We start from the raw sequence: 22355 nt of genomic DNA, 5'->3' as shown, positions 1-22355 counted from the left end.
TTCTGAAATAAATATACCATTTAGCTTCTGCTGCACTTTGGCAAACTCTTTCTCCACTGTTGGCCTGGATTTTCGGTTCATGAAAATCCTTGTTACTTACCATCCAAAAAATAAGCGCATATGCGCAAACAGCTGTAATAGTTTTTCTCTCTGCATTACGCAGCCACATGATGGTGACCCTCACATCCACCTGGAGAAAGTCCAACTGTGCAGCACCCAGCCGGTGATTTGTCAGTAGTACCCACATCGATCTGGCACATCTCACGATGGACAATTCCTGTGTAGGACCGAGTCCACCATCTATCAAGGAGTTGGTTCCAGAGCCAAAGCTGTGAATAATGTTGAGCCCAACTGCATTTTGTTGGTACCTCTCAACTTCACACACTAAATTAGGCACCTTCCCCAAAGGGTCGTTAAAGTCGATGTTGTAATGGCGAGCTTCCTTGCCATTTTCTCAACAACAACAGCTGTCTACTCTTTGCCGATTAGGTGTTGCAGTGATCCCACCGTTTGACTTGCAGGGTCCTTGGCTCTGGAACAGTGGACCTTCTTGTAAGATAATCGTTGCCCTGCTTTTCTTAAGAAAGAGATTGCTCTTTCAAATGGACACCCCAATGAACCCTCCAGAAGGAGTAAGGAGTAGTTATAAATAATTAACCTGACCATAATGTTCAAAGATATTGGAAATGTTTGGCAAAGCTCTAACTTTCTATTTGTTTTTGTTTTTTGTCCCTCACTTGATAATCCTTTTTTTACCAAAATAATTAAACTTTCAATGTGGAGAGTTGAGACTGAGGTCCTCTTCAAGCCTGCTGCTCTTTCTCTGGATAATAACAATTAAATATCTTGGCTTTCACATCCCACTCTTCCACAGTGAAACAGTTGATGCAGTTCAGACACCTTTCGTTGTAAGAACGAGATCTAAGTTTGTTCGAATGGAGTCCTTCTCCGTTCAAATGTGCATCCAGGATGTGTGGGCGTTCTTGTACTCGAGGTAGACAAAAGAAAAGAAACTTCATGGCAGTCGACTGCTTTGCTCAATTTATAGCACGAATTAAGTCATTTTTGGCAAACCCATGTGTTTTTGTCAACTAATTAAAAACACATATAAATACTGTGCCTAAACTTTCTTTTTGTTTTCTTTGTGTTATAAATAAATGACAGCTGTGTAGGACTGACAGTGGATATTACTGCTTCCAATGGCTACAATGCTTATCTACGACTATAAGCATCAAAATATCTGAAAATGTACCAACAGTAAGAAATGTGAAAACGTTCAGCTGCTGTGAAAGTTCACATCAAACGGTCCATATGTATACATAATTATATAATAATGGATTATATAGCGCTTTTCGAGACCCTCAGAGCGCTTTACAATTCCACTATTCATTCACTCTCACATTCATACACTGGAGGTAAGCTACAGTTGTAGCTACAGTCTGTGGCCCCTCTGGCCGTCACCAGTAGGCGGTAGGTGAAGTGTCTTGCTCAAGGACACAACGACCAAGACAGACAGAGCTGGGGATTGAACCGACTACTTTCCGGTTACAAGATGAGCTTCCCAACCCCCTGAACCATGCCGCCCCATATGAACAGTAAAATGATCAGCATGTAGCTGGAAAGATACCTTACATTTAGATTTCACCTATAGAAAATAAATAAAATAAACAAATAAAATAAATATAATAGATAATAAATAAAAATAAAAATAAATAAATAGATAAAGCTGTTTAGATAAAACAGGTTTCTTATTAGAGCTATTTTGCTAGAGTTTTGTATTTAACATTCAGAATGTGTGACAGCGAGTCATTTGCTACTGCCACACTATGTCAGAAACAAAGTAGACAGTCCCAATGTGTCAGTCAGTGAACCATAGTACTGCACCACGAGAAAAATGTGCCAATTATTTTCCATATGTAGCATACAGTGAAACTAAATTGAAAACAGTTATTAAACCTAAACAATCCCTTAATCGAAAGAGTTATTCCAAATCTTGATAGCAGACGCTATGAAAAAGAAATCATATTGCCTCAGTGAAAAGGTGGATAGACTGTGTCTAATATCTTGTCCATAAATTCTCGCTTACATAAATAAGATGCTTTTCATTGAACGTTCATAGATTTTTTGGAGGCTTTGCATTTTATTTTCTCTTAAAGTTGTCAAGGTCAAATGTAGTATTTTTCTCATATTTTTTTCACTATCACTTCCAAGAGATAAATTACTTTTTGATGGTTTATACCCACTTTAAAGATGGCTTATGTTGGACATTTTAACTCAGTGAACAGTAAAATCAGTGTATCAGTTACTGATTCAGTGGTGCCTAAATACACATTCAAAGACATAGAAAGATAGCCGTAGTGACATTACTTCACAATCCTCCTCCTAAAGCAAGTCATCTGTCTTCCTATCATTCAAAATCTTGTTGCTGTTTCTAAAGTCAAGTCACCCTCACAACACACTGTGGTCCCTGTGGTCCCATTGCAAGAGATAGTGCTTTGTTTCCTTTCAAACAAAAACATAGGTTTGCTTGCCCCTTCTTTTCCTCTGATAGTAGACATAAAGCATATAGGCATGGTGGAGCATGCTGCAGAGAGCAATGAGCTTACAGCTTTGGTGTGCCACATTTGGCAGTGGAAATGATCGCACTACTGTCAGTGACACATATATATATATATATGCGTATGTGGGGATCTCAAGTCAGACTTCATCACAAACTGACCTGAAAACATACTTGAGGTTTGTTTGTTTTTTTAGTTTTGTTACTGTGTTAGTGGCATTTCTGAAAGAATGGAAATGTTTGTCTGTCTGCATGTCAGACATTTATAGCATACAGTGAATAAAACTTGCTTACTGTGGCCATCTTTTAAATCTTTCGACATTTCTGGTTGTGAGTGAAATATCTAATAATTGTGTGATTAGGTTAGAGCGGTGGTCCTGTACTTCACCTGGTAGAGTGCCCCAGGTACATTATATGGACAGAAGTACTGGGCCGCCTACATATTACACCTACAGAAGACATGGAAACCAATGCCATGAAGCTCAGTTTTTCTGCTGATGTTAATGTTGGAGGAGATGTGGAACAAGCGAGTGTTTTAACCCTGCTCTGTGATTTTACATGGTCTGCCACTGTGTGGTTGAGTTGTTGTGGTTCCTAAATGCTTCCATTTTGCAATAATGGCATTTATAGTTGATTGTGGAAAAATAGGAGAGAAGTATAATTTTATAAAATAAATTTGAATTTGAATTTAATTTAATTTATTTTTTTATTTTTTTACTTTTGTTGCCATGATGCCAGGTCTTGGAAATGAGATTTTTTTACCTGGTTAAATAAAGGACTAATAATAATAAAAAAAAATTGTAGTGTTAAAACATACGCAACGATAACTGAACTTTCTTCTTGTAACCCTTACTTTCTTCAATTTCAGGGAAGAGGCCATGATGTCCACATACTTTGAAAATGTAGAGGACCTACTGGCATCTTTTGGACCTGCCCGTGACTGCTCTAAAGATAATGGTGGCTGCAAAAAGAATTTCAAGTGTGTGTCTGATCGACAGTTAGACTCATCTGGGTGCATGGTAAGCAGATGGTAGTAGACTTGCACTACACTAGTAATGCTACATTCAAGCCTTCGTTTATGCATTCATGCAAATATTAATCCTTCTCATTTTCCATGTGTTTTATACTGTATATAACTGTGATAGCTCCAACACTTTCATATTTTGGAGTATGAATCAAGAGAGAGTGAGAAACTATACTGATCAGCCTTCAAACTGCCAACAAATGAAATGAAATAAAAAACCATCCATCCATCTTCTTCTGCTTATCCGGGGCCGGGTCGCGGGGGCAGCAGCCTAAGCAGAAAAGTCCAGACCTCCCTCTCCCCGGCCACTTCCTTCAGCTGGCCTTGGTGTTCCCAGGCCAGCCGAGAGATATCTCTCCAGCGTGTCCTGGGTCTGCACCAGGGCCTTCCCCTGGTCCGACATGCCAACACCTCACCCAGGAGGCGCCCAGGAGGCATTCCTGTCAGAAACCTGAACCACCTCAACTGGCTCCTTTCGATGTGAAGGAGCAGCGGCTCTACTCTGAGCCCCTCCTGGATGGCTAAACTCTTCCCCCTATATCTAAGGGACCCTTCGGAGGAAGCTCATTTCTGCCGCTTGTATCCTCAATCTCATTCTTTTGGTCACTACCCAAAGCTCATGACCAAAGGTGAGGGTAGGGAGGTAGATCAGCCAGTAACTTGAGAGCTTCGCTCTTACACTCAGCTCTCTCTTCACCACGATGGACCAGTACAGCGTCCCACCAATAAAAATAGATAATATAACTTTTTATATAGCTTTTCCCTACTAAAAAATGCTCATTAAGAATTTTAAAGGTAACAGTCATCACTTCTATAAGTTTATTTTCTAACAATGGGACTTACCATCAATATATTTATATCACTTTGCTAACATGATGTGTCCAAGTAATTTAATGAAAAACCAGAATTCATAAAAGACTAACATAAAATCAGGAAATTGGTTTACTGTAATGACAACCGCAACTGGAGCAATCAAGAAATGGTCCTGTAGTATCTCCACTTTACTTCTTTAAGCCCTTTTCCATACCACTGCTATGCATTTTAAATTGACTATGAATAGATAGTGAATGAATTTGTTGTTGGCGCCGTCTTCCATTCATCCTTTCTGCTTCTTAAGCCTTAGTCACATTTTACATGTAGCGTTGTAAAGTGCAGTGCAAAAGTGAATTTCTTGTGGAATACTAACAAGAGCAGGGCAATGCTTCCAGTGCCAGGTTTTAGACAGAAAGGGGTGGACCCAAGTTGTAAAGTAATTAAACTGATGAGCCGTCTCAATTGCTGGAGGCTGGTGTTGTGAGTCATTAAGAGCTTGGATGGGGCTATAAATCGACAGGTCTTTTGGTTGTTTTTGTCGAATAGAGACAAACAGTATAGAGCAATTTTCTTGTTTACCTTTCCTCTTCCTCTTCTTTCAACTGAAAGAAACATACAGTTGCTACTCCAACAAAAAATTCTGTTTACAGTATTCATTAAAACCTTGTTAGTGACACTTTTGCTACATTTATTATACAGTGATTACACAACCTGCTGTAATTTGTCTGGCACTGATTACGAATGATGAATGACAAAAAAACTGATTCATGACACTGTCCATTAAGGAGCAATGTACACCATGGCTGGCAGACTTCACCAAGGCAGAAGAAGACTTCAGCACTTTAATGAACATGTTTCTACATAAATCAAGTTATTCTCCCACCCCCTTTGCCAGTTTTTCCCTACAGTTTACCACTAATTTGGTTACTCTGACAATGAATCCACATTAATAAACCCACTCCACCCACAACATTAGCAGCTGATGCTGCTTCTATGGCAGCTGTAGATTGTATATGCATATACACTAAACTTGGTCAAGACTGCTGAAGTTGAAATTAAGCATCAGAGTGAGAAAGAAAATTGATTTAAGTGACTTAGAATGTGGCAATGATTATTGGTGCCAGACCGGCTGGTCCGAGTATTTCAGAAACTGTTGATTTACTGGAATTTTTCCATCCATCTTAAGTGGAAGTACTCTGGGCAAAATCTGCTTGTTGAAGCCAGGGGTCAGGGGGAAATGGCCAGACTAGTTTAAGCTGGAGGAAGCCAACAATAACTAAATTAACAGCTCATTATAACCAAGGTTAACAGAAAATTTCTTTGGTTAATAGCAGATTGGTACAATCAGCCGTTGTTTGCATGGAAGACTGCACCTTGTCTGAAAAACACTCGGTAAGTAACCGCCTGTTAAAAAGTCAAAAAGTACCAAACAGAGACCATTCACCATCGACGTAAATGCTGTGTTAAACATACACATAGCAGCACATTTCAAAAGGTGTAAGTTTTACTTTAAGGTGAACAAGGCATAAGGGTAGACCAACTAGAACTGTGACTCAGCAATACTGGAAGAAATAGGCATCACCAACACCATTGCATATGTCAAATGGCTGGTAGATATAAGACCGGACCACACTACCTCCCAGAACAAGAAGTCTACATGATCAGCATTATGTTTTTTTTTAAGTCACAGCTTTGCATCTTTTAGTTCCTAACTTTTTGTCTTTCTTCCTTTAATTGTCAAACTGGGATAGCATCATTTGTTTTACATTGATCACATTTATGCTTTTGCTCCTTTGGGCTTTGAGTTTATTTGAAACTGGTCAGCATTCAGTAATCGCCAAATAACAAGATTATGATTTATTTCTGATGAGTCAAACAAAATTCTATTGTGAGCAGCAGTTGTTTTCCTCTGTGCGGTATAATTCAACCTTCTTTTTTCTTTTTTAAAAAAAATCTGGCAGTTATCAGAAATCAGTTAAAGGGATAGTCAGCTTGAGAAGACTTCTTTTCAACTCACATTTTCAAAAGCTAGATAGAAAAAAAATACTCTGAAATAATTCCAAACGGTCTCACGCCTCTGTGTGCCAGTGATTAATACTCAGACAAAAACACTGACAAAACCCTCTAGTCTTCAGAGATTAACTCAGAGAATCACAGACACGGCAGTATTGCTTTTCTTACTCTCCTGGGTTGGTGTAATTTTAACCACCCTTGTCAGAATGGGTGCTAACACAGAGCACCAACATGTCACACGGAAGGCTTAAAATCCATTTTCAGAGCCAGTCCCTTAAGGCTGTCTGCTGCTCTTAAGACAGCTGAAATGCATTTGCAATGAATTAAATTCTAGTCAGCCCCAGTGTGTAAGTTCTGGAGATATCTGTTATTCCATTTTGACTGTGTTCACTTTCTACAGATTCTTAGACAGACAGGATGTCACTCGCTTCCTTTTTCATCACTTGTCTTAAGAATCACACGCTGTTCACTTTAAAGCCATTTTATTGCATATTTGTTATGACTTAATTGTAAGAAAAAAAGAGAGAAGTGGGGGGAAATTAATTTATTCTGCTTGGTTAAGTTATTGTTCATTTAAATAGGAATTCAAAGTACACCTGTGCAAACTAACCAATGATCATATAAGAGGCATTAGGGGAAAAAGACAGGGATGATGAAATAAAAGCTCTTTGATTTTAATGTATGTTTTATGCAGAGATTTAAAAGGCAATAAAGAATTTGCCATTCTGATGTCCACAGGCAAATCATTCCACCAGTGACCGGTCTCTAATGGGAAAGAGCTGGTCACTTTTATTTTACCTGGTATTCCTAGGATAGATGAATATATTATATCCATTTCCTTTTAAAAAAAAAATCAAGTCGTTATCTCTGTAACCATGGCTTTCTTTTGGTAATTGGCCATTTTCATGCTTTAAATTTGACATCTGATAATGATACAGTGCTTCTTCTTTTTTTTTCTTTGTATCACATTGCCATATTCTGCTACAGTATATGTCCTTCCAGTGGTAATACTCGTACACTGAACAGATGGAGGGATATTAGTGGCATATTTTTCCTGAGATAATGTCTCTTTTGGGACATCTCTGGTAAAGTTGCTTGAATGTAGTCTTGGCAAAGATGTATTTTTGCTTTTTAGCTTCAAGCAGCAATAAATTCACATTTTCATTTTGGCCTGTCATACGTGTGTTGTTTACAGAAGACAGATATTGTTGTCTCCGATGTAATTTTAACTTCTATACTGTCCCTGAATGCAAGAGTTTATTAAAAGATGTGGCACTGAAAAATCAAGACTTAAATGATGCCTTGTCAGTGTAGACCCAGATTTCTGCTTGCCAGCCTCCAGTTTACATCAGTTAACAGAGAGGATAAAAGGCATGTCTGCCCAAACACAACACTCATGAAAACTCTCATCCCTCTGCCCAAAATCCCATGTATGCCCCTACTAATCTGTATTCCTTACATACGAACATCATGTCGTTTCCCCCTGTTCTGCCGAGTGCAGCTCATTGTACCTCTTTACAACTGCATTTTGGTGTTTCTTGGTTTAAAGCATTCTTTTCGTTCAGATATATGTACACACATGTCCCTCTCATGATTTGTTAACCCATCTTATTTTTAACTTTGCACATTTATACGTTACATCACAACTGTACTATATTAAATGGATTAGCTCCAGCTCAAAATCCAGATAAGGCTGGATGTGCTGTGTATATCCAATGCACATGCTGTTAACTATCTGGGAGGGCGCTATAGCTAATTGATATAAAACAGTATAAGGCTCAGTAATAGAGCCTTACTTTTGAAGCATGGAAAGATACATATTTCTTTTCACTTTTTGTAATAAAAAACAATGTAATATACTTTGTACTTTGGATGAGTGATTGTACCTAGATGCCGACAAATCTCTAAATAGATTGCAGGATGCTAGTCTTCCAAATGTCAGATTTTGTCAGCACTTCCAAAACTAACAGTGTATGTTTACAGACATCACAGGCACCTGTGCAAATACCAAGCACTAATTAGCAAAAAGGATACTAATATTTGCCAATGTGTACAGGGACATGCAAAACCAGATTTGTCTGTGTTGCACATAAATCTCATATCCCAGATGTCATCAAAACTAGGATAAACCTCCAAATTGGGATATCCCAGTTAAACTCACAAGATGCAATACATTCTTTAGTAAGTTTGTTTGCTCTTAGGGCAATAAAAGCCAAATTTAGCACATTTAAGCAGCAGAAGAGCCACAGGGCATGCATCACTGCCATCTCTAAACTAGATTAGGCTGTCGAATATGCTTTTAAAATATTTGATTTTTTTCCTCTGCCTGCCATTGTTATTTAAAGCTCTGCTGTTTTTTTCTAAATATATATATATATTTTCTTGTCCCGTGGAAGACCCAGTGCACATCTTTTAAACATATTGTTTCTTTATTATCCTCAGCTTTTCACACTGCCTTTTCCTTCTCCAAAATATCTGATGGCTACTAAGTACAAACATCTAGCATCTTAATTTTGACATGATCGTCATGGAAAAGAGTTCTAAATATATTATACTCAGTTCTTGATTTAGGCAGAAGCCCTAATGGGTGATTGGGGAAATGACTTGCATTCATTCAGAATGTTAATTTGGAGGGGTGATCTATGTGCAGTATATAATGTGCAGAGAGATCGGCTACATTTACAGCTATATTTCTTACACACTTTCTTCACTCATTTTTTGTTAATTTCTTCAGGCCTACTTACCCTGCACTTTTACTCCGCAAGGAATTAACAGGAGTGAAATGCCATTAGTCCCATTCTTAATGCTGTCATGAAATTCTCCCTTAAATAGCCCCCAGAGAGTACATACATATGCTACCCGCGATGATGGGTGTTCTACATTGATGTCAAGTGTCTACGTTCAGGGACAAGGTTTAAAGGCTGAACACTAATATAAAAGCCTCAAATCCATCACATTTAAGCATGCAGTTAAACCCTCTAAAAGACAAAAAAATATATAAACACGTTCCTTTAAATATTTAATATATTAAATAACATACAAATTATATAAAATTACCATTTGTTTTAATTATACATTTTTAATTAGGGATCAGCTGTCAAGATGATTTACTATACAAACAAAATAAGATGCAAGAAAGTTGTGTCTACAAGTATAAAAGTTCTCACTACTGGCTTGTTCTTGGTGTGCTGCCATCGCAGAATCACTTCAGAAGAACTGAGTGGAATTCATTTGTCTCAAATACAAATCGTTCCCCTCCCGAACCCTTGTGTCTTTGGAGAGTTGTCCAGGCAGAAAGAGCAAGTAGCTCATGGGCTGCACTAATGGCTAACCTTAAGAACTTCCATTTAACCACAGAAAGCTGCATAGCAATTCTGAATTACAGATAGCTATTCCCACAGCTCTGCTCTAATGTGATGAATGACTCCAATCTTGTCAGAGACTAAAGTGCTCTTCCACCGAATCCTGAACATATGGGATTTTGTGTAGAACACACATGAGCAATGCATAATTCATATTTTTTCTTTATTGTTTCTGGCTTTGGTTTTCTCAGGAGATCAACAAATGTAATTGAATAATATGTTTTATAAAATCCAAATATGACTCCCGCAATGTAAACAAAAATACAAATTTAAAAAAAGGATAAAATTAAGGAGGTGTACCCATACTGCATTAATTTCATCTTCATACAGACAGATATAACATAGCACAATGTTTAAATTATGAGACATCAAATTATGAGTTTAATCTTCTCATAAGTGGAGACAAACAGCCTTGTTCCCTTCTAAGACAGTTCTGATACACAGGTGGGTGATGATTGCGTAGGATTCTAAATTGTGCTCTTGGGCCTCAGAGAACTTTTGAGCAAAAATAAAGCCTTGGCATGCAAACCAACAATCAGAAGAACTTTCACCTCTCCTATTTTCTGTACTTACTTGAGCACTTGTTAGTGTAGATTATTGAGAATGAAAAACGCATCCTCGAGGCATGAATTTGATACAGAAAAGTGTATAAATTAAAGCCTGACATATGTGAAAGTGTCAGCTCCTGTGCTTGTTCACTGCCTAGATTGTCCTCACATCTATATTTTTCACTTCATATATACACCGATCAGGCATAACATTATGACCACCAGACTAATATTGCATTGCTGCTAAATCAGCCCTGACCTGTTGAGGCACCTAAACGTTAGCAACAGATCCTGTAATTCTTGTATGTTGTGAAGTAGGGCATCTATTTGTTTATCCAGCACATCCCACAGACACAACACCTAAACACGTTGTTCTGTTTCTTAAACCATTCCTGAAACGTTTTGCTTTGTGGCAGATCACATTACGCTGCTGAAAGAGGCTACCGCCATTAGGGAATACTGTTTCCATGAAAGGGTGTATGTGGTGTGCAGCAATGCTTAGGTAGGTGATATGTGTCAAAGTAACATCTACGTGGATGGCAGGACCCAAGGTTTCCCAGCAGAACATTGCCCAAACCATCACACTGCCTCCAGCAGCTTGCTTCCCGTAGTGCATGCTGGTAACGGGCATTCCGAAGTAACATATACAAATGCAATGGTCACCCATGTGATATTAAAGAAACTGATTCATAGATAAGTAGGTAGGTAGAAAGATCCTTGTGGGGATAATAAGTTGAGATAATCAGTGTTATTCACTTCACCTAACACCTAATAATACTGTAATGACTGATCAGTGTATATAACAACTCATTTTAAGAATTTACTGGTAGATTTTTTAGAGCTTTTGGCACACTTTATCTACTAGAAAAGTCTTAAACTGAGTAAAGGAGCAATAAGCAAACTACTGGATGTTGCACTAGAGCAGCAACAGCATGTCAGTCCAAAGCAAAGGGCACGTCTGCGAGACACACTTTTCCATACTTTGTGTGAGACTCACCTGCTTACTTCCTTACTGTGTCACTTCATGTCAAAAAAAAGCTACAAAAAGTGCAAAAACTCGCTTGACTTCCACCAGCTTCAATCGATTTAATATTTGTTGCTGCATTTCCTTTTGCTTGTTTGTTCACCATGTTCCACGAAAAATCTGCAAAGCTTTTTTGACCCACGATGATAGATTTGCTTGCTTTCTTCACAGCCTCTGGATATGAGCAATACTGTGTAAATGTATCTCTCCTGCAGTGATGACTGAAAACTAGAGCCAGACCAACTGCAGAACATTGACTCAGTATCTGGGAATGGGGACAAAGGATAAAGCTTCTTTGTACTCCTCCACATGTGACACCTGGTTATCCTATTTACAAAGGGCAAGTCTCTTGCTAGGAACAACAAAGATATTGAGCAAGATCCTCAAGCTCTCAGGACACTGAAAGAGGACCTGAGCTTAGAGGATAAAGACTGCACCCAGGCCGAATGGGGATTTTTTAAATATGTATTTATACATATAAATGGCCTAAGTGTTTTAGATGTATTAGACAGTTAATGAACATTCCCATTTTTCTAATACTTTTCTAATAGACTTCATGCATTTCCAAACATCTCTAACATTATTAGTCTTTATCTCATTTCTAACTTGATTTCTCTGCTAATGTCCTGTATTACATAAGCTTTATTTAAAACAACCATATGATTTATGTAATTGTTTTTCCAGAAGGCTTATGCCAAAGAAAGAGTCTTATTTCTGATCTCAGGAAACCTTTCAAAATAAGATTGATCCTGATGATCATTGTTTTGGACTAAATGAGGATTTGAAACAGTCTGAGCAAAAGAGGAAAAAAGATGGCCTTTAAATGGTTCTATTATAAAGCATTTGTTTCCAGAAATGCTAATGTGTTATGTGTTGTTGTAGTTACTAATAAATGGTGTTACTTAAATTGTACAGTTCTGCTGGATTTAATGAGATTAATAATCTCTTTGGAAATCTTTAAGCAGAAAACCAGGGAAACATAACAACTATGATAGTTGAAAGCTGTTGGAGATAAAAGTTCACACACCTTGTACGCCTCTATCTCTAGGAGGTAGAAATGCCAACTGTTCTAGTCCAAAACAAGAATATATACCACTTCTCTGTTGTTTTCCTTCTCATCTGATGACCAGAACTGAGGGGAAAAAGGTGCCTTTGGATGTGAGTCCTTGCCTATGTCAGTCATTAATAAATAGCTACACATAGTTTTCCCTTTATCGCCTATACAACTGTGTCTGCAGGCATGTGACTAATGATGTCAGTGAACCTTCCTTACGTGCACTAGACCCTTTAATACCACCTCTTCCTTTGTGCTTCCTAACCTAAGAAAAAGTTCTCAGAGAAATAATAAAGTCATTTAACTTTCTGAACTTTGAGAAATATGTAGTGTTTAGTATATAGCATTGTTTTTTTTTTTGTTCTTTTTGTTCTTTAAGAATAAATACACCACAACCAGCAGACATTTTAGCTGTTTGTCATTGCACGCCTACAAAAATATCCTATGCTGGCACACAAAACTTGAGGAATCTAGATGAGTCAGAGTAGCCGTTAGTGAAAGAATTGAACTGTGGAGTAGAAAACTGATGTAACTCAGTCTTTCACAGTCCTCGTTTCTTAGCAAAAAGAGGCAGATATCAATACAAGCAAGGAAGACATTACAGCAACACTTGAAACTGAAAGGCTGGCAAAACCAACACATTTTCAGCATGTGGCTCACATCTGAAAGTGTAAATTGACCACAGCTGAAACCTGTCAAATATTCAAAGATGAGATGGAAACTATTTATAGTATCTCTGAGACTATATGCATCCTACTGGAAACTCATATGGGGTGGTAATTCTGTTGTTGTTTTCCAGCATGTAATGTCACACTTTGTAGGAAACATTATATAACATCTCAGTAATGACATACGTTAACTTGTGAAAGTCAGGGCACCAGCTACTGGATCCTGGTTCTCACTACACAGAGGAATGATTTGTTTTCTGTTTAGTTAAGCTAATTCAAAGGTTATTGCTGTATACTGCAGTAGTAGGATGTGGCCCTCCTGGTGTAGTTATAAAAAAATTGCCAACTAGAAAACAAATGTTAAAAAATGCAACAAATAATCCAAATATCTAATCAGTCAATCACATAGCAACAATTCAGTGCATTCAAGATGACCAGCTAAAGTTCAAACTCTGGGGCTACCGTGGCTGGGAAGCGCATCTGTAACCGGAAGGTTGCTGGTTCGATCCCTGGGCTCTCTGTCCTGGTCGTTGTGTCCTTGGGCAAGACACTTTACCCTACCGCCTACTGGTGTTGGCCAGAGGGGCCGATGGCGTGATATGGCAGCCTCTACAACTGTGGCTTGCTTCCACCAGTGTGTGAATGTGAGAGTGAATGAATAGTGGTATTGTAAAGCGCTTTGGGTGCCTTGAAAAGCGCTATATAAATCGCTATATAAACCATTATTATTATTAACTCACTATCAGAATGGAGAAGAAAGGTGATACAACGTTGCTGATGCCAAACTGTCTGATCTCAGTAATTCAGGAAATGTTGATCTACTGGGATTTTCCTACACAGGCATGACTAGGGTTTGAAGAGAATAGTCCAAAAAAGAGAAAATATCCAGTGAGCTGCAAGTATGCAGTAAGTTCTCTAGGGGTGCCTTGTTGATGTCAGAACTCAGAGCAAATAGTTAGACTATTTCAAACTGATGGGAAGGCATCAATACCTGAAATAACCACTCGTTGCCATCAAGATGTCCAGAAGACCATCAAATGTGTTTCTTTCTTCACTTGTGTTATATTTGCTGCAATTTCTGCTGCCCTTTTAGCCAGGTGTCTCTTGAAAAATATATATTTTAAAAAATTCCAATCAGAGTTTTTAGTGCTTAAATACAGGCTATATAATAATGCCCTTGAATCAGAGAAGCTACAGCAGGAAAAAAAATCATGCCAGGTGCCACTCATGTCAGGTAAGAACAGGAAACCGCGTCTTTGCATGGGCTGACCAAAACTGGACAATAGAAGATTGGAAAGATGATTTCTGCTGCTGTATTTGGATGGTAGCGTCATAATTTGGTTTAAATAAGACGAAAGCATGCATCCATCCTGCCTTGTATCAAAGGTTCACTCCAGTATATCACTCTGCCGGTGGTGTAATGATGTGGAGGGTAGTTTCTTGGATGTTTTCTTGCTTTAGCTTCCTTAGTATTAACTATGCATGATAGCAATACTGCAGCCTACCCGAATCTTGTTGATGAGCATGTACATCCCTTTATGACTTCCACCATCATACGAATCTTCTGATGGCTGGTTCTAACAGGATACATGCCATGTCACAAAGCTCAAATCATCTCAAACTGGTTTCTTGAACATAAGAAGGAGTTCACTGTGCTCAGCTGTCATCAGACATCAGTCCATGAGAGATTCTTTAGGATGTGATGGTATGACAGATTCACATCGTGGAGCCGGCAAAGCTTCAGCTTCAGTGAAAATATATGATATATGATTTATATATAGAATGTATAATATTTTAATATTCTGCTAATATTAAGTTAATTGTTAGAACAATTAACACACACACACACATATTTTTTATGCTTTTTGATATAATAACACTTATCAATATTGTTTTAGCAGCACGTTGGTTGACTTGACAGTTAAGCTGAGCCAGCAGAAAAGTCTGACCTTTTTGTTTTGTTTGTGTAATAAGCATCTTGTTTACATATGAGATGAATAATGCAATATAATTTATGAGCGTAAGCTATTGAGTCAAGAAGTTATTTATTGTTAGTAACATTACATTTTTAATGGAGTCCAACTTTCTTATATAATACATCTGCTGCTTTTGCAGTTCTGAATAATTAGTATTTCTTATGCTGGAGGAAATATAATTCATTTAAAAATCCACTTCATAAATTAAATTCTGCACTTTAAATTAGCCAGGCAAATGACTAGGGTGCTGGACCCATTGTTCCCCCTCAGATTTCTGGTTTGAGTTGACATAGTCAGATAAATGTGATTTGTTTTGTGTTTGGTTGATGGGAACTCAAAGTTGAACTAATACTTCATATTGAAATGAAATGTCACAACAACAACCCAGTGATAAAAGCTTGTGGTATCAATAATTTACTGCAAGGTAGGGCGCCACTTTTTAGTGAGCCACTAATGACTTTGCTAATTATTATCCATCTAAAAAGTATCAGTTGACTTAATTCCCAGCAAACAAGAGTGGCTATTTCTGTTTCTTGAAATCCCTTGGCTCATTTGCAATGCTTAAGTTTATTATTTTCTTTTATCACACTTCTATCAGCGTGCAATGATTTCACAAATGATAATTATTTTAATTGCTGGTGCTTGTGTCTAAATCTTTCACCTCTGAGTTTTTTCTTTCTGTCTGGCATTTAAAAAAAAAAAAAACAACAACATCAACACAGGCCTTTGTGTGAACTGAGGGGGGACTTTCTGCTTAGGTAGTAAAATGAGCTGTGGTAACGATTCCAAGCTGCCGTTGTTTAATTTTCTAATCCTTTAAGCGCCGCCACCTTTTATTGTGTTGTATCAGAAAAATATAATTGGCTTAAATTCTTCTTTTCTTGAATTTGTTCTTTCTGAAAGTCTTACTCCCTACTACTACCGTCTTATCTTCTTAGCCTTACTATCTCTGTCCTCTCAGTACTTTTCAATCCTGATTAAAATGCACATTCTGACCTCTGTGTTTTACTCTCTTCTTCTCTATTCTTATTCTGTGCCTTTATCCTCACCCCCTGCTTGTATCCCTCCCACCACCTTTCCTTCTTTCTTTTTCCTACAGTGTCCTGAGGGGCTGAGGCCAATGAAGGATGGCTCAGGTTGCTATGACTACTCCAGGGGCATTGACTGTACGGATGGCTTCAATGGAGGTTGTGAACAGCTGTGTCTCCAGCAGCTTGTGCCCCTTGAAGATGACCCAAGTTCCAGCAACGTACTCATGTTTTGCGGGTGAGAATAGCTAGTAGTAAATAGAGAAAGAGAAGACATCTGCAGGGTGCCAATAAAGCTTTCTTTGGAAGTAGGTTTCATGAGTGATGGTTCGATTACACAAATGTAAATTTCAAAAAATACTAAATACAAAATAACCAGTGAATACACTATAGCTAGAAAGCCATATAGATAGATTGATAAATACATATCATACAGTTCTAGTATAGCCATGACAAGCATAATCTACAAAAACATACGCAATACAAAGATGTGGAAAAAAAACTTGCATGAATTTGTCCAAACAATTCAAACCTGATACAAGTAATATTAGTGAATCTCACCTCTGAGATCGTGTTCACAGCTTCTAGCCCAGCTACTATTTTTAGACTGCTCAGTGGAAACCCCGTTCTGTTCTCTTGGCACATGTGCCTGAATGTTACGGAGGTACTGCATCAAAACAGTGAACCTTTAACCGGATTTTCATTTTGTGGAAGCATTGGAAGTCACAGGGAGGCAAATCTGATGGGTCTGTGAGGATTTTATATGTGTAGATAAAAAAAAAACTCCAGCCTTGTCAGTACACTAAGTTCCAGCACAACATGGCACATGCCAAAGTTCTCTGCATGGTACAAATGGAGCTTTGCATTGACAGTCTGAGGCAGGGGGATCTTTTGGTAGTGCACATCCTTGTGAATGTTGAAAACAAAGAGGATGACTATTATCCTGGTACCACCCTGGACATGACATTCAAAGAAAATGGACTCTTAGCTAAACACTTTCAACTTTGGCTGACAGTGAGCCTCCGTGTGATGGTCATTTTGTAGAATGAAGATACTCTTGAAGGGGAAATCATGCCAAATTTCATTTAGGTATAGTTTTTGTTTGCACTTATTCATAGAACTTTTTGATTGTACCCAGTATATTGTAAATACTTAGGTTTCCATTTGAGTGCAGACTGCTTAGATTCCCCAGTGCAATCACACTGTTACTTTGCAACTTGATGAAAAACACTGAAAAAAAACCTACTGCACTGTGGTCCGTGGTAGCTGGAAAAGATGTGAATAGTGAACAAATGGGTCAAACACAGGACTTCCACCTGTGAGACTAGCGTTTGTATGAAAAAAGGAACAAGGTTGTTCTTAGCTGGCTGATTAAATATTTTTTTTCTCATTTAGAATTTATTGTTATCATAATTTTTCTGTTACGTGCTCAGCTTTGGGACATGGAACTATTTTAAGGTTAGGTTAAAGAAAAGAATGATCTACACTGAATAAAACCCTTCAGGTTAGTGAGTATTTCTGCCACAAAGACCTGAACTTCTATATTGGTCTTTTTACCCAATTTCTAAAAGAAGTGATATTCCTGGAGCAATATTAAATATTGTTGTTCCAAACATGAAAGGTCTGAAAAAGGGGTACAAATAGTAACCAAAAATACAGGAAGTACTTCTGTCAGTGTTTTTGTTAGCTTTAGGGATGTCCTTCCCATTTTTCTTTAAATAGCTGTCTTCTTTGAGGGTATTTATATCTCAAGACTGGCTGATCATTTATGGAAACTGTTCTGATCATGCCAATGAAAGTTGCTTAATTCCTGGGACCTGATAACTGATAAAAGGATACTTAAAAACATGCCTAAATGTATCTGTTGACTTTTTGATGGAAACCTAACAGCAGAAGCCTAAAGAAACATGAAGCATGCCCTCATTCTTGATCTGTGTCTGATCTGGAATGATGTCCTCATTTTCCCCATATTATTTGGTACCCTTACACTGTGGGCAAACATGAAAGTTGAGGCTCTGTCCATTTACCATGATATCCTGTTTAATTTCATAAGTGTATTTTACTAAATCACTAGCCTGTATATCCACATGTTCTGTAATAAATGCACAATGCTTTTTAAAAGTGGCCTGTGGGAAAAAACAGATTAAATTAATAAAATCATCTAAATGGTATAACTTTGTTCTGTAATTATACAAATTGTTCGTTTACAAAAATGGAAACAGATTTGCCTTCATCTACAGAAAGCCCCTATTCCACCAGATCTGAGTATTGCCAACAGCAGTTGACATCTCCTTCCCACCGAGGTGAAGAGACATGAACAATTGCATGAGTCCTGCGCTCAGCCCTATCCAGCAGCACTAACTGCTCAGCCTGGTCTGTAAGACAGGATTGCACACAAAAGTGGAAGCTATAATTGTGACTAACTGCAGAGTCTGCTGAATCCAGTACCACTGGAATCTGTTTTAAAATGGTTTTCACCAGAGTGCTTGTGTCCACAAACTCGCCATTGATAATTGCGACTGTAGCACTTTGCATATTTAAAAGGCATTTTAGCTTTGACAGTAAGAAAGTAGATTTAATGGTATATAAACTGAAAACCTGGAAAAATGTCATTTCAAAACATTGGTTGTGATTGTCTGTGTTAGGCTGTTATTAGTCTGAGGGAATTCTAAAGAAAATCGGTACAATTTTGGCATGCTGAGTTTCTCTGTATTGGTCTTTATAGATTGAAAATTAAAGTAGGAACATGGGAACATCCTTGTATATAATGTCAGTCTTTCAAATCACAATCAACCTGCTACAGCTCAATCTTCTGCTTCAAATCTTGCCAGCGCTATGCTTTCACCTCAAGTGTAAACAAGGTCTCCTAGATTGCATATCATACATTGTATTGACAGTGTTTCCTTCCTCCTCAGATGCGTACAAGAGTACAAGCTGGCAGGCGATGGGCGCTCCTGTCTCCTGCAGTCAGACAACTGTGATGGACCAAAATGCCCCAAGCAGGATGTCTACTTCAATGACACCCTGTTTGGTGAGATGCTGCATGGATACAACAACAAAACCCAGCAAGTCAACTTGGGACAGATATTCCAAATGACCTTCCGGTAACTAGTGTACAAGTACATCCATTACACTTACATGACTATACAGACTAATGTTCATGTGTCATGTCTTTTTTCTTTCAATTGTTAGTGACTGTTCATTATGTTGTTCTTCACTTTTCTTTAATCTTACCTAGAATCGTGTCTCGTTCTATAAGTTTATGCTTTTTCTTTCCCTTTTATTGTTTTCTTATCTATTGAAAAAAGAATCTGTCTTTATATTATTTCCAACTAAACTTGTAGACACTTAGTCTTCCCTCGAGACCTGCTGTTTCACATCTGAACAGTTTTTCTGCATCTCGGGAGACACATTGAGGCAGCTCTGAAAATCGGTAGTCAGGGTTTGCCATTGGGTTGTTGCGTCTGTGCTTGCTTCAGTGTATGTGTGTGTGCGTGTCTATGTAGATACGTGTGTGTGACAGAGAGAGAGAGAGGGAGAAGGGCATGAGAGTGTAATGGTTGAGTGAGGATTGAGACTTATCCCATGGCAGTTCTCCTTAAACTGTCAGCTCTCTGAAAACCTGGCTCACTCTGATAAGTCACATGCTGTCTGTGAGGAAATGCTCAACACTGAGAGATGATAGGGTCTATTTATGCACAAATACAGTATCCACGGTAAACATGCTCAGCCTATATCTCACATTCTCTGTGTCTGTCGTCACTATCTCATGTGCATACTTTATATGCACCGCTTTTAGCAGGGTAACCATAAAATGCTTTTCAACTGCTCTGCCCTATGGGTCATAATAGTTGTGCTTGGCACAGGGTCATGACTTTACAGCACATACTTTTAAGAAACTGAGAGAAACCTTTCCGTCTTTCAAAAATGTCTAAAATTTTAGATCTAGGTAGAATTTATCTGAATGTATTAATAGTTTCTTTGGGCATTGTCGTCCTGCTAAAATCTCCTTGTACCCAGGAAGGGTGGTGAACACAAGGTAAGTGTTTCGAGTCTGCAGTTTTACACCATTAATTTCATTTTAAAATGGTCAAATTATAGTCAAAGAAGCAATTTGAATAATATTAACATAAGAGCCTTTGTAAGGTGTTTGTGTGAAGTCTTCTCTCAGAAGTGTGCTATAATTCAGGTACTGTAATTTCACATAATTCCTCAGAGAATTCAGTATTTCAGTAATCCACAGATAAGTGTATAAAAAAGGACACTTCTGCTTTAATATCCCTATATTCTTAATATAAACAGCTTTCAAAAGAAGCAGTTCTAAATGCTATTAAGTTTCATTTATTTGGGATTTAACACTCGACACAATCGTGTCAGCAGCGTCCTTGAAGATGTTATTGGAATGTAGAGAAGCTGTTAAACAGAAAGAATCAGACTAATGCATGTATTAGCTAGAGTGAGTTATTGTAAAAGATGACCAATCTAACACTGTTTTAAAGTAAATTAGTTTTTTCATGCATTCAGGAAATGTCAACTAATTACCAAAGTATACAGAACAGGTCAATACAAACTGAAAATATTTTTCTCAGAGTTTTGTTTGGACCTCACGTTATGAATTAAGATGCTTCAGAGCATTCAAAGGAATGAAAAGCTATGGTTTAACTCCCCCATAAAGGCAACATCTGACGACCTTCTCTGTACCCACAATGACGAGTATAGACACTTAGTATACGCCTCGGGTATTTCCAAGAGTAGCTGCAGACATCAACCTCACTAACTTCGTCGTTTTGTTCTAAAAGCATTCCTGGAATATAACAGAAACCACTCAGGGGTTAGTTGCGATAGTTACCTGTGATCACCTTATCAGCTGTAAGTTAAACAGGGACTGAAGAGTTATCTTTAGACAGTTTGGAATAAAGACTGACATGTCCAGAGCTTAAACTGGGGACTAAAGGTCCAAGGTTTCCCAAAGGTTTGAGAGGCTAAACCAGTTGGTAACTTCCTCTAATACACTCAACAAGGCACAGTTTGACAGATGAGACAAAGGCACAGTTTGAGGATTATAAACCCTGGCAAAGAGGCAGTCTTTATCCCTTTGCCCTCAAACAGTAGGCTGCACAGTGGGGCCTGATCCTCCAGGCTTCAACTCCATGAGCTGGGTTATATTAAATACAGAAAGTAAATACACATGTACTCAAGACCAGGACTGTGATGACATTACAAAATTGAAACAACTAGCGTTGGCAGACCTGAGACACACAATGAGTTACATACTGTTTTTTTTTTTTTTTACCTTATGAGATCAATATAAAATAATATAGTGTATATGATATTGTTAAAATGTGTTTTTAGTCCCTGCTTTTAAATTTCTTAAAATTTAAAAACTTTCTTTAATGTTTTTTCTTTTTAAATTTCTTCAAATCCTTTCTTGCAGGCAAGAATTAATCAAAGCTCCCGTAATAGCAGGAATTAATCCCTTAAAAATGAAGAAATTGTCAAACAGTGAATTACCAAAGAGAAGTTACAACACTATTCACTTTTCATGTTCCTCTTTTTTCATGTCTCACCTTTATATACCCTAAGGTTGTTTGGCAAGGTCTATACTCAGAAGTACATTTTGCTGATTACTAAGCATCCTTTAAGTATGGTTGTTGTGCTCTGTGACGCTCACTGGCACAGTGACTTGGAAGTCTTAAGAGACAGTCAAAAACCAAATGGTCAAAAACCAAAAAAAAAGACATCAAAATAAAAGTTAGATAATTGCAAGTTACAAACATTATGGATAAACATGTTTGGGTCTAGCTGAGACTTATGTGGGGGGTTTTTCAACTTAGGTAAAATTGTAATTCACTAATGATTTCTATAAAGTTTCCCTGACATTGTCAAGGTAACTGCAGACAAATCTACTTGGCTCTTAAAAGGGCCCTATTTTCAGTTCTGAACATCAAGTAAAATGACCACTCAGCCACAGCTCTCCATCCACTTTTTCTTTTTGGAATTAGTTAGGTATTGTGGTTATTTATCTTTCCAAGAAGTTAAGTCACACTTTAGAGAGAACATTTATAGAGAACTTTTCCTGTTTTCCATCTCAGCCTTCATTTTCTTACACCTGTGCAATTTGCACCTGTGCTTTGAAGCTAGAAAAATTTCCATGCTAATTGCAAGATGCATACTTAGCTACACTTATATGGTTCCCTGCAGTTAAAAGCACACTTGGCTGATTACATGCAGATGACAGGCAAAGTGCACTTCCAGGCTGATGTGCCTGTTTGGATAAAGAACGCACAC

At 37.9% G+C, this 22355-nt stretch overlaps 1 protein-coding gene across 1 annotated transcript in view; it reads left to right on the top strand.

The window, feature by feature from the left end:
• astn2 (astrotactin 2) overlaps positions 1-22355 on the top strand; it is a 278673-nt gene that overhangs the window by 152583 nt on the left and 103735 nt on the right. Inside the window, exons 11-13 of the mRNA XM_006788981.2 lie at positions 3426-3576; positions 16139-16305; positions 18983-19171. Of these exons, the coding sequence (XP_006789044.1) occupies positions 3426-3576; positions 16139-16305; positions 18983-19171 (507 nt within the window). The remainder of the gene's footprint in view (positions 1-3425; positions 3577-16138; positions 16306-18982; positions 19172-22355) is intronic.

Source organism: Neolamprologus brichardi, chromosome 7 (assembly GCF_056152115.1).
Source record: "Neolamprologus brichardi isolate AB-2024 chromosome 7, ASM5615211v1, whole genome shotgun sequence".
NCBI classification, from domain to species: domain Eukaryota; kingdom Metazoa; phylum Chordata; class Actinopteri; order Cichliformes; family Cichlidae; genus Neolamprologus; species Neolamprologus brichardi.
The sequence above is the reverse complement of the archived record's forward strand: the minus strand, read 5'-3'. Positions and strand labels throughout refer to the sequence as shown.